This window comes from Tiliqua scincoides, chromosome 8 (assembly GCF_035046505.1).
Source record: "Tiliqua scincoides isolate rTilSci1 chromosome 8, rTilSci1.hap2, whole genome shotgun sequence".
Classification (NCBI taxonomy): Eukaryota; Metazoa; Chordata; class Lepidosauria; order Squamata; family Scincidae; genus Tiliqua; species Tiliqua scincoides.
This window is the reverse complement of record NC_089828.1, coordinates 19,666,887-19,682,126: the sequence shown is the minus strand read 5'-3', so window position 1 is coordinate 19,682,126 and position 15,240 is coordinate 19,666,887. Positions and strand designations below refer to the sequence as shown.

The 15,240-nt window shown below is 45.9% G+C and overlaps 1 protein-coding gene across 1 annotated transcript; it reads right to left on the bottom strand.

Moving 5' to 3' along the window:
* Positions 1 to 1,919: 1,919 nt before the first annotated feature.
* Positions 1,920 to 8,948, bottom strand: LOC136658671 (zona pellucida sperm-binding protein 3-like). Its single transcript, XM_066635469.1, has 9 exons — positions 8,535 to 8,948; positions 6,760 to 6,878; positions 6,571 to 6,674; positions 5,316 to 5,493; positions 4,675 to 4,792; positions 4,394 to 4,485; positions 3,680 to 3,822; positions 3,443 to 3,556; positions 1,920 to 2,035 (listed from the first exon to the last, which is right to left on the bottom strand). The coding sequence occupies exons 1-9, from the start codon at positions 8,946 to 8,948 to the stop codon at positions 1,920 to 1,922; spliced, it is 1,398 nt and encodes a 465-aa protein (XP_066491566.1).
* Positions 8,949 to 15,240: the final 6,292 nt, after the last annotated feature.

The following is a 15,240-nucleotide window of genomic DNA, read 5'->3' as shown; positions in this document are numbered from 1 at the left end:
CCAGTTGTGGCTGCAGGTGATCCGTTCTCTGCTCTCTGTTGGACCATAGGGAAGTATCTCTCAACCAAGTGCCCCCCTCCCCAAACTACCAGAGATGGCAGAGAATGGACTTCCCAGAGCCACAGCTGACACTTCATTGACAGCTACAGGCAGTTTGTTCTCTACCCCCTCTGGTGGGGGGCAATTGCTCTTCAAGATGCCTGAAGTGATCAAAGGTTATCTTTATTCCCGAGATCTTGCAGACCACTTCTCAGGTTCTCATGGACCACAGGCTGGGAACCAGTGCAATAAATGAATACCATTGGATTTATATTCTTTGGTTGTTCCTACAACAGAGCATGTACTGCCTCAACAGCATCAGTGCACTGAGCCCCAACTGAAGTTCTCCTTGCTTTTTTATAGCCTGCCTGTGGAAGCTTCCAGCAGAATTTTCTTATATGGGTAAGCTTTCTTGGTTTACCTTACCCTGACAGGCTTCACTTCAAAAGCAGAAGTGACTGTTAGGGAAAAAAAGGCGGGAAACTTTCGCACCTGCCCCCCCTCCTTGTTCAAGCTCCCTTTGGTGACTTTCAACTAGTCAAACATTCCAGGAGAATGATTTTAAGCATCTCCTTAGCAGTTTTGTTTCTACTTCTCCCTTCAAGTAAATATTTTCAGTAAGCCTGAAGTAACAACCCTGAGATAAGTTTTTTACACAACAAAATGAATAGGAAGTATGGAGGGGAGAAGTAGGTTAGAAGGTCTGAGCACAATCCTAATGGGGACATGTAGTGGGTGGGGAGGCTGAGCCTCCCCCACCAGAGTCCTTCAAAAAGCAGCACCTCTGCTGTGTGAGGCATACAACCACTTACAACCCACAAGCCGGAGTGTGTGGGTTGTGAGTACTTGTGCACCTCACACAGTGGAGGTGCTGCTTTTTGAAGGACTCTGGTGAGGAAGGCTCTACCTTCCCATCCACCACACATCCCTGAATCTTATGCCTATCTCCTCACCAAGTTCCACTGTGTTGGATGGAGCTTAGGCATCCAGCAAGTGTGTATTGTATAGGATTGCAGCCTAACCCACACATTCTACATTTGTGTTCCATTTACCCATTTCAGTTCTAGAAAGTAGATAGTGCAGCTACTTAAGACAGCCCCTGCCAAGCTGGGGCAACTTTTCATGAACAGGCTAGTTGTGAGTTCTCCATAATCTTTCAGTTCGGATTGGTCTGCCCCCCCCCCCCCCGCACAAGTCAATCCACTTCTTTACAGCATAATGTTTAATGCCATTTCTCCCTAGCAACTTCTGATTCTAGCTTCAAATACAATTTGATAGCTGGATTAATATAGTACACATTTAGGTAAGATGGAGATTCTTCACAGAAGTGACAACTCTTTTGCTCCTTAGAGGACTAAGTGTTGCTCAACCAGTGGCATAGGTGCCACCAGTGATACCTGAGGTGGACACCCCTGGACACCTGCTGCTTGGCAGCTAAACTTGTGGTAAGCTTCAAAGCATGTTTTTCCAGCTCAAAAAAGCCTTCCTATCCCCACTGTGCCTTTTACTGGTTTGTTGCATTGCCACTGGCAACTGATAATGTCATCACCAGTTACAACTGGTGATGCTTCAAGAAGTACCATGTGAAATGATAAGGCAGAGGACAAACATTGAGAAACACTGGACTATACCAATGGTTATTTTCTCTATTGCTGAAAATGAGGCTTTAAAATCAGTGCATTGCTGTGGGACAGCAAGTACATATTTTTCTCTTTTACCTTTCAGGACTATGCTTTCCTTCTCATCCAAAGCTACTTTCCCCTTTAGTGGAATGATTACAGTTACTATAGTCCATTGTCCTATTATCTCCCTCCCCCATAACCCTTAAGACAAACCAATTGCATTTCTCCATTTATTTTTTAACTTGGAAGTACATCACATTAAGAGCTTGAATTTCTTTTGGACCAAAGGAGAAATCCTAGAGTACTCAGAGCCAGAAGCATTGCTATGGCCATCAAGATCAGCCCCACCATCATTGCAGGAGTTCCAGAGGAGCCTATGAATGACATAAATTCAATTTTAAAAATGGCACCCAGCAATCTTAAGCTACAACTCTGCAGTCCTATGCTCACTTATTTTGAAAGAAAACCAGTGGAGAATCAGTGGGGTTCTCAGGTAAACCTGCTTTGGATCAAGCCGCCACTGTTCCTCTCTACTATAATCTCTACTTGAGAAAATGAAATCCTAATCAGGCCTACTGAAGCTACTACTATAGAGGTCAAGGAGATTATTCTCAGTGTGTAGGACTGCAGCTTCTACACCTTCTAGGTTTAAACCAGTCTACATCTTCCTCATATTTGCCAATTTCAAATGCTTTTCAAACCCACCACAAGTTCTGGGACTGGAGTCACATAAAAGCACATGTCTAATCATGTCTTTCATACCTAGACAGGAAAGACACATGACAGAACCTGTATCTGTCATAACTGACCATTTTGGCTCAGTTTCAAAAGCTTAGTATTAGTACAACTGGATGTGTCAAACCATTACCTTAATCACAGAGCAAGGTAAGTGGCTACCAGAGAAACGTATCTGTTTCAGGTTATATCTCATATTTAATCTGGGTTAACTCAAGGCCTCCCAAATACTGCTCCCTCACCTAGTAGCATGCCAGCTGCCACTTCTGTTGCTCTTCTTTCTCTGGATTCAGAGGAAGAGGCAAACATAGGAAGGAAGGAAGATTTCTATCTCAAGGAAGAGGAGATAGAAATGGGGACCTACAGTATCTACCATGCTTCTTTTCAGATCCAGGGAGCAAGAAACATGGAATTTCTACAGCAGAAGTACTCAGTTGCTGCTTTTGAAATTGCAGAGCTCTAAGCAGAGAATCAAGCTCAGCAAAAGGCAAAATGATGTTTGTCTGGGACCTAACCCAGCTATCCCTCCAGCTGCCCAAACAGTAATGTGACTCATCTCACGTTAAGGCCGCAATCCTAGGCAGGTTCACCTGAAAGCTGGGCTGCACAAGGAACTTCTGAGCAAGCATGCAAGATTTGTAATTCCTCTTTACACTTTTTAAACTACAAGCCTGGAGTTTTGAGAGGAGCTAGATTCAAGTTCAGGTAGGAATAACTTGAACAGCAGCAGAACGCATCAAGATATTTAATCTTCAGTCTTCATGGGACATTGCTAGTCATCAACAAGCCCCTGCACTTTCAAGCTTAATCACTATGCTATTGAAGAGTGGTTATGGAAGGTGCTCCTTCTGCCAATCAAGGCAACCATTTCAGTTGGTTTCTTGAATGGGCCTGCCTAGCTCCTAATGTTCTCAGCAATGAGCTATTCACATGTTCTTCCGTTGCAGGAATCTGCACCTGGACTGCACTCTTATTCACAGCCAGATTTAGGAACCTATTCTACTCCCTCTTGCAGCCTTAATATTTTAATTTGTTTCCCATATTACCATGTTCTGCTGTCACTTCCTCTGCTCCGATCTTATGGTTCTTGGAGGCCAGGTATGCATCAAAGAGGACGATGGGGCCTAGTACAACATCAGATTCTGCTTCTTTTAGTACATCTGCATAGGACCAAGTTAGACAAACTCCTCATTAGCTTGAATAAGGTCATCACTCTCACATTCCCAGTTAAAGCCATTAAGTAGGATAGGTTTCCCACCACAGCAACTCTACAGGGAACATACCATGCTTAGAAACCAGAGCTCGACCAAATCTTCCTCTTGTCCTTCTATTCCAGTCAGGAAGTCTCCTTGGCTGACCTCCAGTTAGACAGTTCCTAGTTTCACAGCAGTTGCAGATGTCTCTGGTGCCTTCAACTGGAACCCAACTGAATTTCAAGGGCATGAAAGGACAGCCAGAGTTAGTGCTGTAGGTAGTTTGCCCCATCAAGTTCTATTATGACAAGTTTCTTCCAAGTATGGATGAAACTTGTCATGACACCTCTCTGCATTCATGTGCTGGATCCCCTCCCATTACTTTTTCCTTCCTGTCATCCGTTTCTGACAGTCTACTACGCCTGCCTTCATGATCAGAGCAAAGTAGTTTAGTTCAGCATCCCAGAATGGGGAGATCTCTTGTATGTTGGAACAACAATACCCTTCCTCTGCTGTTCCTTCTACCCATTGCAACCTTTTACTGATGAACCTGCATATCCACTCCTTTCAAAGAGCTAAAGATCCAATGGCCATCATCCACAAGTGGCTTTTAAAGTGGATTGATTAAACAATTCAAGTCAATTACACCCAATGCATCTCAGTGGCCTCCCAGCTCAGTCATGGGAAGCCTATGTCCCATTGGACTGGGCTGTAAAGTCACTTTGAACAGGTTCCTAGAAAGGAGAAAGAAATGGGAGTGCAACATGGATTTCTTCCCAGTGCATTATAGGTCAGCTCACTCACCTGTTACTAGCTCTGTTGAAGGAACAAGCCTTGTTTTCAGGATCAGGAGCCTGGTCAGTTGCAACTACTTTCAAGTGGCAGGTTAAATAGATCTAGAAATGGGTACAAAAACCTGTTAGCCAATTTGTGGTGAGGGACACATCTTACATGTAGATAAACACAACATGAGGTCAATAAGTCTGCTGTTCCTCCCACCCACCCACTGCAGCTTAGCATCTGCAGTGTATATTGCATAACGCAGTGCCACCATTTAGACCGGGCTGTAAAGCAGATGGTCTCACCAAGTCACGAGGATCTGTTGTAAATCTGAAAGCCTCTATTCTGAACTGGAGAGAGTCATCCTTGACTCTTGGAATTAGGAAGGCAGAGCTGGAATCTGATCGCCCATCAACAAGGCAGCTAAGAGAAGAGAAGAACACCGACAGTGCTTCTTATTACAGTCAAGTTTCCAACTCTAGGAGTAAATGCATGCCAGTACAGCCTTATGGCCACTCCAAGGCTTCCCCTACTCCCCTCATGGGGTGGCATGCTAGCCACCATTTCTTTTCCCACCTGGATTTGAGGAGGGGAGAGTGGTAGGCTAGAGCGTTTAGATGCTCTAGCCTACCACTATCCTTCATAGTTCCTTTTCAGCTGATCCATTCTTTTCAAAGAGGCAGGATATATGCCAAAAGGCAAGAAATTAAATGGCATTTTAATTTTGGCACTGCCAAAAGCTGCCTGAAATGGTTGGCAACCTTCGGTCTCAAAAGACTATGGTATAAGCCTACAGCACCCAGTATTCCCAAGCTGTCTCCCATCCAAGTACTAACCAGGCCTGACTCTGCTTAGCTTCTGAGATCAGACAAGATCAGGCATGTGCAGGGTACAGAAAGCCTCATGAATGAACTAGCCCTGCACGGACTCTAAAAAGAAGGCTTACCCCTTGTAGTCGATGAGTGTATATTGGGGACTGGAATCTCTTTCTGGACTCAGGGTGGCCACACAGTTGTCAATGAAGAGCCTCAGAGCCACATGGTTCTCAGTATTCACATCAGCCTGGATGTGTATCACATCCCCCAGCTGGTATGCACTGGAAAGTCTCTCTGCACTCCAGTCATCTGAAAGCCAAATGTGTTCAAGTTTCAGGCCTAGAAAATCTTCCCCTTCAGGCTTCAGCACCATTTCACACCATGCAATCTTCACCCACAGCAGGCAGGGAATATTAACATCCCTGTACTCAGACAGCATCTCAAGCCATTTGCATCTGAATGTTCTATCGTCCATTGCATTTGGAGCAAGTGAACTACACTTGCTGAGTGCTTCTGTACTCCCCCATAGGAGCCAGATTTTCTAATCTTTCTCCAGACTGCAAGGGTGGTACTTATACAGTGGTGTAGTCTCACCATATTCCATATCAGGATTGCATCTCTCCGTGGCTGCTCTTATCTTACATTCATGATACCCCCTCATCCAGATCATCATGAGGAAGAAGGTTAGAGCCCCTTCCCCAATTTAGCCACCATTTACTGTGAAATAAATCCAAACAATGCACTTCCTGAAATTGATTCTTTAACCAAAGGCACCTTCTCTACAGCTGGAGAACATTTCCTTTCTCTTGTTCACAAGCAAAAGCACCTTTAAGAGTTCTTCCTGTATTCTCCCCAGTTAGGCCTTGACAAGATATACATGCTTCAGTCATCTGCTTATACCCAAGTTCATATAGCTATATCCAGTTTGCAATAGACCAAGAACTCTGCTGCAGGCAGACACCTGCTCCTGTGTAACAAGACATGGAAGTTGGTGGGACTAAAGCAGGAGTGGGATGGCAGATGGAACCACTGTCTAGTTTTCTGTCCACACACTGCTTTAGTAATTTGAATCTCCCATGTCTTTCCCAGTTCCAAGCCCATTCCTTGAACATGGGCAAACTTTTGAGCAGACAGCACCAAGTTTTAAATAAACTCCAAGAGGAAAAGCTGTAGAAGCAGCTATGCTGGGACTCATTTTGCATTCTTCCTCTACCTCTGCTTGTTGCCACTTGACCAGTAGCTCCAAGATAATGCACTCAAGTTGTTTCACCCGCATAAAATAACCACATTCCGATTAAATCCCTAACACAACAAACACAATCAGAAACGGCTAATAGGTCAAATCTACACTCTAGAACCAGGATGACGCATTTCAGCTTCATTTACCGTTCATCAAACGCAAGGAGAAGCTCAGCTTCGCTTCTGCAGACAGAGTCGAACTGAAAGGAACCCACGTTGGTTTGATGGCTTTGCTGCTTACGTTGTTTCTCCTGAAAGAGAGTTTCAGGTAAGACAGATCCTACCTGAGAAGTTGATCAGCATTGCTACTTATTAGGATGGTTTTCCACAGGTTACCTTGGATAATGACACTCAATAGGAATTTCAGCTGGATTGGTTCTTATGACAATTGCATTGCTGGCAGGGGTAGGTTTATAATAGAGGCTTATGCTGTAGACCAGGGAAGCTGGAGTCATCTGAGTAAAGCAACGCAAGAGAAGAGTTGATTACATTCATCAAGACACCAAAATACCACTGCTGCAATAGTTTTGAAGTGCAGGAGCTTGCCAGGACACATTCACACCCTTCTCATTAACCACATAGACTAAGACTGCACACTAAGCAAAAACATGCAAAACTATTAAGGCTGCAATCCTATATATACAGTGTTACAAGAGTAAGCCCAACTGAAGACGATGGGACTCCCATTTGTTTTTTTCATTAGAATGCTCTCTTCTCTTCTCACTTCTCATTCCTACTTTTGAGGCTTCTTTTAAGGATGCAGTTCATTTCATTCAAAACACTTGGGACAGGGATTGCAACAGTCTAACACAAGGACAAAAAAATTGAAAAGAGGATATACACCAGCTAACATGATTGTCCACAAGGAAATCCTACTGTATTCAGTGGTACTTGGCTACCATAGGATTGTAGCATGGGCTACATATCATAGCTTAGGACAGTGGTATTCAAACTGGGGCATCGCAACGCCCCAGCCTGTGGGTCCTGGCCTCTGCCCCCTTAAGGGGGGCCAGCCAGGAGACAGCAGGAAGGCAGCGGCACAATCCTCAGGATCGCACCACTCAGGGGAGCTGCAGGGGCTTGGGTACACTTGCCCAAGCCCCTTGGAGGTGCGGGGAGCCCTGTGCAACCTTCAGCAGGGCTCCCCAGGTCAGGAAAAGTGAAAGCGGAGCGATCGTGCCCCGCAAAACCGGAAGCGGAGCACAATCGCTCTGCTTTCCCTTCTGATGGGGCTGCAGGGACTGGGGTGAACTCACCAGTCCCTGCAGCAGCCGTTCCTGTGTGCAGGGAGCCCTGCGCGAGCGCCTGCAGGGCTCCCCAGGTCAGGGAAAGGGCGAGTGGGGTGATCGTGCTCCACTTCTGCTTTTGCAGAGGCAGAGCAGATCGCTCCCTTTCTCTGACCTGGGGCGCCCGCGCAGGGCTCTCCTCACACAGGGATGGCTGCTGCAGGGACTGGTAAGTGCATCCCAGTCCCTGCAGCACCGTAGCAGCATGATCCTGGGATTGTGTCGCTGCCTTCCCCCTGCTTCTGCTGCCTCCCCCCACCCCCGCAAAGACTTACTGTGGGTTTCAAACTCCAGGAGAGTTTGAAAACTGAAGGCTTAGGAAGTTTTGGGAGAAGACCATTGCCTAGGTAACATCCCACTAGGCAGATTTCTCAGTATGCCTTCCAAGTCTGATGCTGCTTCCTGGTTTAGGGCCTTTTGAGAAGTTCCAAAAGCAACACCTGAACACTTATACTAGTTACAGCCTGCTGTAGGAAGGAGGCCCAGCAATGTGCCCTATTCCATCAGCCTCCCCCAGTAGACTCAGTTCCCACTGCAGTGCTTGAAGTCCATCATTTGCCAGGATAAAGAGGGACTGAAGTAGCAGAAAGAGTGACAGAACTACAAGGTTCTTCTATCACAAGGTCAACTTAAAACATTTTATCATCATTGTCTAAACTAGTTCTTTAGACAGAACTGCAAGTGCGGTCTCTGCTATAGTTGTATTACACAGGCCCTCTTGATGTGAATACCAACCAGGCAAGGCAAAGCCTCATTTCACAGTTTAGCTCAGTAGCTTTAACTAAAAACACAATAGCATGGGTGACCAAAACACATATACATTACCTGCAAGGTGCTACCACATTCATGGAGCCCAGCTTCAAAGAGGACAGTCTCCTTTGCATCATCAACAGAGGTATACTGACAACCAGTAGAGCCCAGGCTCAGATCAGCAGCTTGGACCAGCCTCCCAGTCCCAAACAGGTCCCTGTTCACACTCACCACTACCTGAGCCTCTCCACACTGCACCACAACAGGGGTCAAGTCAGACAATGCCCTTGGCTGGGAGACATCCACTTCAGCCCAGGGATTGGATCCAGGCAAGGAAAGGCCATAAGGCTGCCTCACAGGGGGGACAGTCCTGGCAGAAGGCCTCCAAACATTTGGGTTTCTGGCAGAGAAATCCCAGGGGTCATAAGAAACCACCTCAGTGATAACCAAACAAAGCACAGCCATGCCCAAATTTCTCCCTAACCCCATTCTGCCTAGCTAAAGCTAACTAGCATAAGGCAAGACTGCCCTCTGGAGACTTTTTATCCCTTGAAGCCTATTCTCACCTGTCCCCAATAATGCTGCACCCAGGCCTATCTGTTAGCCAAGTACAGGCTGAAATGAGTCCCAGCTGCAGTCAGTACAGAACTATACTTGTTTACGGGGGAACTGCAACCAGTTAAGGAAGGGAAGCTATTTTAGCAACAGTCCTGAAACTACCTCTGAGTTGACATTGCCTTGTGATGTCATTAAATGGATCTGAATACTGTGTCTGAAGTAGGGTGATTAGTTGCAGTCTTACCAAAGCAGCCACACTGAGTGAGACTTTGTAATGGAAAGGACTGGGAAAATGCAGGGCAGAGTGTGCATTTTCTTCTTGCTGGTAACAGTTTTATTCTCAGGAACAAGGAGAGGGACTTGGAATTGTTCTGTCTGTAACTGCTCTGCAAAACAGTCTGGTAAAAGGGAAGAACACCAGACCCTATTTACTCCAGCTACATCCCACAATCCATTATTTAAGTTTCTTGAGCAGTATTTCTTAAACTGTGAATAGGGACACACTTGGTGGGTCGTGATCTGATTTCTGATGGGTCCTGCAGAGCCTCCAATGAAAACATGGGTGACAGAAGATCAGAGAACTCATTGCTTCAAGCCCTGAGGCTATCCAAAAATCAAATCACTACTACATGCCCTGCAAAGATAGGTGGCTCCTCAGGAGAAGGGGACATTCATCCCCTTTCCCTGGGCAGTGGCGTAGCTAGGTCATTTGACATCCAGGGCCCATACATTTTTGTCACCCCCACGACATAATTAATTAATTCACATTTTTATACCATCCTTTCTCTAAGCAGATCAGGGTGGTGTACATGGTTGCTCCCCTTATTTTGTCCTCACAACAACCCTGTGAGGTAGGTGAGACAGAGATAGTCATGTCTCATGTATCATGAGATCATGAGACATGTATGCATGTATCTTGTATAGAGATAGACATAGATAGTCATGATGTGAAATGAATAATAATAATGGCCAGAAAATAAATGTAGTGAATATTTCCCCACAAGCAATGGATGAAATTCTGCATAAATGGCATATGACATGATGGTATTATTCCTAAAAGCCAGGATTTCCAGAATTTTGGTCACTAGGGTGTCACACACACCCCCCCCCCCGATGTCTCATTGGCCTGTTTTGAGTTAAGGCAGTGGTTCTCAAACTTTTAACACTGGTACCCACTTTTTAGAATGATAATCTGTCCTGGACCCCCGGAAGTGATGTCTTGGCTGGAAGTGACATCATCAAGCAAAATAAAATAATTTTAAATAATTAATTTAAATAAGGGGAAGCCAGCCCTATTTCACCAAATGAATTTTCTCTGTAGCCTGTCTGAAATAATACCCCCACCACCACCAAAATATCAGTGAGATTTTCAGCGCTCCCCAGTGCCCAGTTCAGTTTAGGTTCTTATATTTCAGGCATATCACTATCAGGACCCACCTGGCCTTGCAAGCCTAAAAACAAATAAAAATTCACCGTACCAGCTGAAGCCTCAGTTTTATTCTTTGGGGGGGGGGGGGTGTGCTGCCTTCTAGAGCATTTGTTTAGCTCCACTTCCATCAGATTGGGATCACGCAGCTAGCCTTGCATTCCCCTTTGCCTGACTTGACCAGGAGCCAAGGCATGTTTGCTTACTTGCGAGCAAACGTGACAGTGTGGCTTACTTTAACTTTCCATAGGGCTCAATACATTCATTTGCTTGGAAGGAGGGACTTCCTTCTTGGGTCTTTTTGGGGGGCTGCTTTCATTGGATAGGAACCATTCTGGTGTCATTGGATTCCTCTTAGCCTGCCCTTTCTGATGGACTAAGGCAAGTTCACCTACTCACGAGTAAACACGCGATATGGATCAGTTTCACTTTCCATAGAGCTCCATGCATTTTTGGGTTTCCAGTTTTTTGCCCATAACTTTTGATGGAAAAGAGATATTTCACTCCAGTTTTTTGCATTGTATTCTGCTGGAAATTCCACATCCAACGGTATATAGCATGATGGGGTATTTGTAACCTCCGCGATGTTAGCGATGTTGGGTCATTTGTGGTTTACCCCCCCAAGGCTGGTACCTGGGGCAGAGTGCCCCGTGCCCCTTGCTAACTATGCCACTGCCTCCAGGTAAGGAAAGAGGCACCGCAATGGGGCTACTCAACTCTGCGCTGGCTGTTTAGCCGGCCCAGAGTAAGGGCCCATTCCAATTTTCGAGTGCTGGTGCAGGTGTACCAGTGGGCTGTGTGCTGCATCCTGTGGTGCACCTCCACCTAAGAGTTCTTTCACCTCTTTTAGAAGTTGACAAAGTGGAGGAGAATAAAATGGAAGAAGTATAAAGGAATGTATATTTAGAGCCCAATCCTGGACTTGGTGCCACAGCTTCATGCTGTCACGCACTGTTGCAAATGTTCCGTAAGGCATGTTTGCAAGCCTCACCACCGGGCTACCACCTGTGCTAGCCCAGCGCTGGCCGGTGTGGGGCTAGCGCTGGGCTAGTGCAGGGCGGGTGCCCAGCCTCTGCTGCTCGGCGGTCTCACGAACCACCAAGCCACGGCACAGTAAGCGGGAGTGGGGAGGAGGTGTCCCGAGGAGGGGGGACAGCAGCGGGGGGCAGAAAGAGGGCAGGTGGGAGGCGTGAAGAGGAGGGGGGGCGAGGAGAGGGTGGGCAGGAGGTGTGCCGGGGAGGGAGCAGGGAGGGAGGGAGGTGGGTCACTGGAAACTGGAACCTTTTAAGGAGCCCCTTCCCCAATTGTCACAGCTCGGTTAGCAGTCACTTTGGCTTCTTCACATATGCTGTGAGCCTGGTGGAGCAACTTGTTCAAACGTTAACAGAATTAGAGGTCAAACATGGACATACAGACTTGCCTCTCCTCACTCAATGTAGACTGTCTTGTTTTGGGAGGCTTTTGTTTTCAAATGGCATATCAATATTTTGTTATGAAAAAGTTATTATGAATAAGGGGATTACAAGAGAATGGCCTAATGAAACTCCCTTTTGAACACAGTTACCTAAAACTTCTCAGGGAATTAGGTGCAGGAGAAGGATCCACTGATCCCAACCATTATGTGTTAGTTGCCTAGACTGCAGTCACACCAAAATGTACTATTTGCAATAGTAAGGTCACTTAAGGAGGGGTGGCATTTGCTTCAGTACTTCTAAGGTACATCCCTGTAAAATCAGTGTAAACAGTGTTGAGTTGGAAGGACTCAGAGCCCAATCCTAGGCAGGTCTACTCAGAAGTAAGTCCCATTATAGTCAATGAGGCTTACTCCCAGGAAAGTGTGGATAGGATTGCAGCCTCAGTGGTCCAACTCAGTATAAAGTAGCTTCCTATGTCATAAAAGCCAAAGAGCTGCTCTCAGTCCCAAACAATGGTATAGTATATCTAATGAGGGGAAGAAATGATTGTCCTTTTTCTGAGTTCTGAGAGGCTCTGAAACAGAGACGCCTGCGTTGGCTCGGTCATGTTGTGAGAATGGATGATGGCCGGGTCCCAAAGGATCTCCTCTATGGAGAACTAGTGCAAGGAAAGCGCTCTACAGGTAGACCACAAGGCCATCTGCAAAAGGGATCTGAAGGCCTTAGGAGTGGACCTCAACAGGTGGGAAACCCTGGCCTCTGAGCGACCCACTTGGAGGCAGGCTGTGCAGCATGGCCTTTCCCAGTTTGAAGAGACACTTGGCCAACAGACTGAGGCAAAGAGGCAAAGAAGGAAGGCCCATAGCCAGGGAGACAGACCAGGGACAGACTGCACTTGCTCCCGGTGTGGAAGGGATTGTCACTCCCTGATCGGCCTTTTCAGCCACACTAGACGCTGTTCCAGAACCACCATTCAGAGCGCGATACCATAGTCTTTTGAGACTGAAGGCTGCTAACGGAGAGGCTCTTAAATTGTATTCATATTGCATAATGCAATGCCTTAGGCCACAAACATCTTGGGCAGTGTCAAGATGGCATTGTCTTGGGATGGCATTCATGTGCCATTCATGTGTATGTGCATATGTGGGAAGGAGCACCTCCCCTGTTTTTAAAAGTGGCCATTGTTATGGTAACACTTTTAGACTAGTTGAGATTGTGTCCTAGAAAATAGGGACAGACCCTAACAAACATGCAGTGTTTGTGCTGATTTTTAGGAGGCCCTGAGTCCAGCATTGGATTCCCAGTGTGTGTGCAGTGGCAGGTTTTTGGCCAATGGAGCAAGAGCTTCTGCTTCTGCAGCCCTCCCTACTGGCCAAATGAGTGCATCCTCTAGAGCAGTGTTTCTCAAACTGTGGGTCGGGACCCACTAGGTGGGTCGCAAGCCAATTTCAGGTGGGTCCCTATTCATTTAAATTTTATTTTTATTATATTAGACTTGATGCTACCATGGTATGTGACTGCATTTGGGGAAATGTTACAGATCTGTACTTATAAGAAGCTACTATGTATATTCTTTTAACAATGAAAGTAAATGGGACTTACTCCTGCATAAGTGTAGGTAGGATTGCAGCCTAGGATGGTTAAAAATTTTCATGCTTGATGATGTCACTTCTGGTCATGACATCATTTTGGTGGGTCCCAACAGATTCTCATTCTAAAAAGTGGGTCCTGGTGCTAAATGTGTAAGAACCACTGCTCTAGGAGGATTTCCTACTACAGGCAGGGGGCTGATCTAAATGGCCTTGTTGGGTCCCTTCCAAATCTATGATTCGATACTGAGCTAGGTGGATCAGTGGTCTGACTCTGTATGAAGCAACTCATGTGCTGGTGCATCATAGTTCGTAACTGTTATCTTTTGTGTTCTTGTGAATAGCTTTAGGCTATGCAGTAGGGGCAGAGGAGAACTGCTGGGATTTTTGCAATTAATTTTTAATGCTAATGCATCTTAGATGTCATCTCCATCTGTCTGTTCTGCAGCATGCTGCTGATCATCGACCCTCTACCAAGGCATTTTGCTGCCTAAGATAGAAAATCCAATTGCTATACCCCCACCATGGTGGCAAAAATACAATTTTAGATAGCCTGATGCTGTCAAAAATCAGCTTCCTTATGCAAGCCATCTTACCCAGCCTAATGACAGGGGTGGCCTCCCCTTTTAGATGCTGTCAAATCTAATGGATGTTACGTGAAGTACATTGGGTAACCTTTTGGTGCTTCTGGGTTTCTGCTTACCACAGCGCGGAGTCCACTGATTGCTTTCCTCTCCACCTCTGCACTGTTTTCACTGATATCAGCCAGCTTCTTGTGCAAATTTTGAGTTCTGCAGAACTATTTACCACATGGCTTGCCCCTCCTGTCTGCCCACTTGCTGAAATGGCAAAATGTTAAAAGTCATGGAAAAAAGGAGGGGAGCAGCTGTGTACACCACCCTGAGCTCTTTAGAGGAAGGGTGGTATAAGATGGACAAGACCAATCTTTACACTACCCAGAAATTTATGATGTGTTTCACCTCAGTTGATGATTTTATTGATGCTTCTATTTTTTTTTTTAAAGAACAGTTTTTGCTGCTGATTTCGAAGGCTTGATTAATTGCACACCACAAGCTCAGCTTCCTGGAGAACTGGCAATTCATGCCTTTTATACATAAATCATCCTGGGGCAGGGGTGTCCAAAATTTTATGGCAGGAGGGCCACATTGTCTCTCTGACACTGTGTCGGGGGTGGGGGGAAAAAGAATTAATTTACTTTTAAAATTTGAATAAATTTACATGTGTTTACATAAATGAATGTATCAAAGATGAACTTATATGAATGAATGAAGGTCTTGCAATAACTCCAGGCCTATAAAAGGTCTTGCACAAAGCATGGACAGCCTTTCCTTTGCTGCCACTACTGCATCACAGATGTGAAACAACAAGCAGTGGAGGGAGCCCTCATCCACAGCTCACGCTAGACATCAAAACAGTTGCCCTCAGGCTGAGAGCAATTGTGTCAGGCCAGTGTGGGCTCCAGCAAATCTCCAGAGGTCCAGAGGCTCATTGGAGACTAGGGGCTCCCTGAGGGCTGCATTAAGAGGCCTCGAGGGCCACAAGTGGCCCCAGGACTGGGGTTTGGGCACCCTTGTCCTGGGCTGTATTGCACTTTTCTTGCAATAAACATAAAGGAAAAGAATTAGAAATGAAATTGAGCAAGAGAGGAAGAGGCAGAGGGAAGAAATTTGTGGGAAGGGGGGGAGAGGAGGAAACAGAGACAGATTCAGCAAGAGATTAGGCTTTCATTTCACAGAAATCGAAACTGAAAAATTCAGAGTGTGCTAGGACAG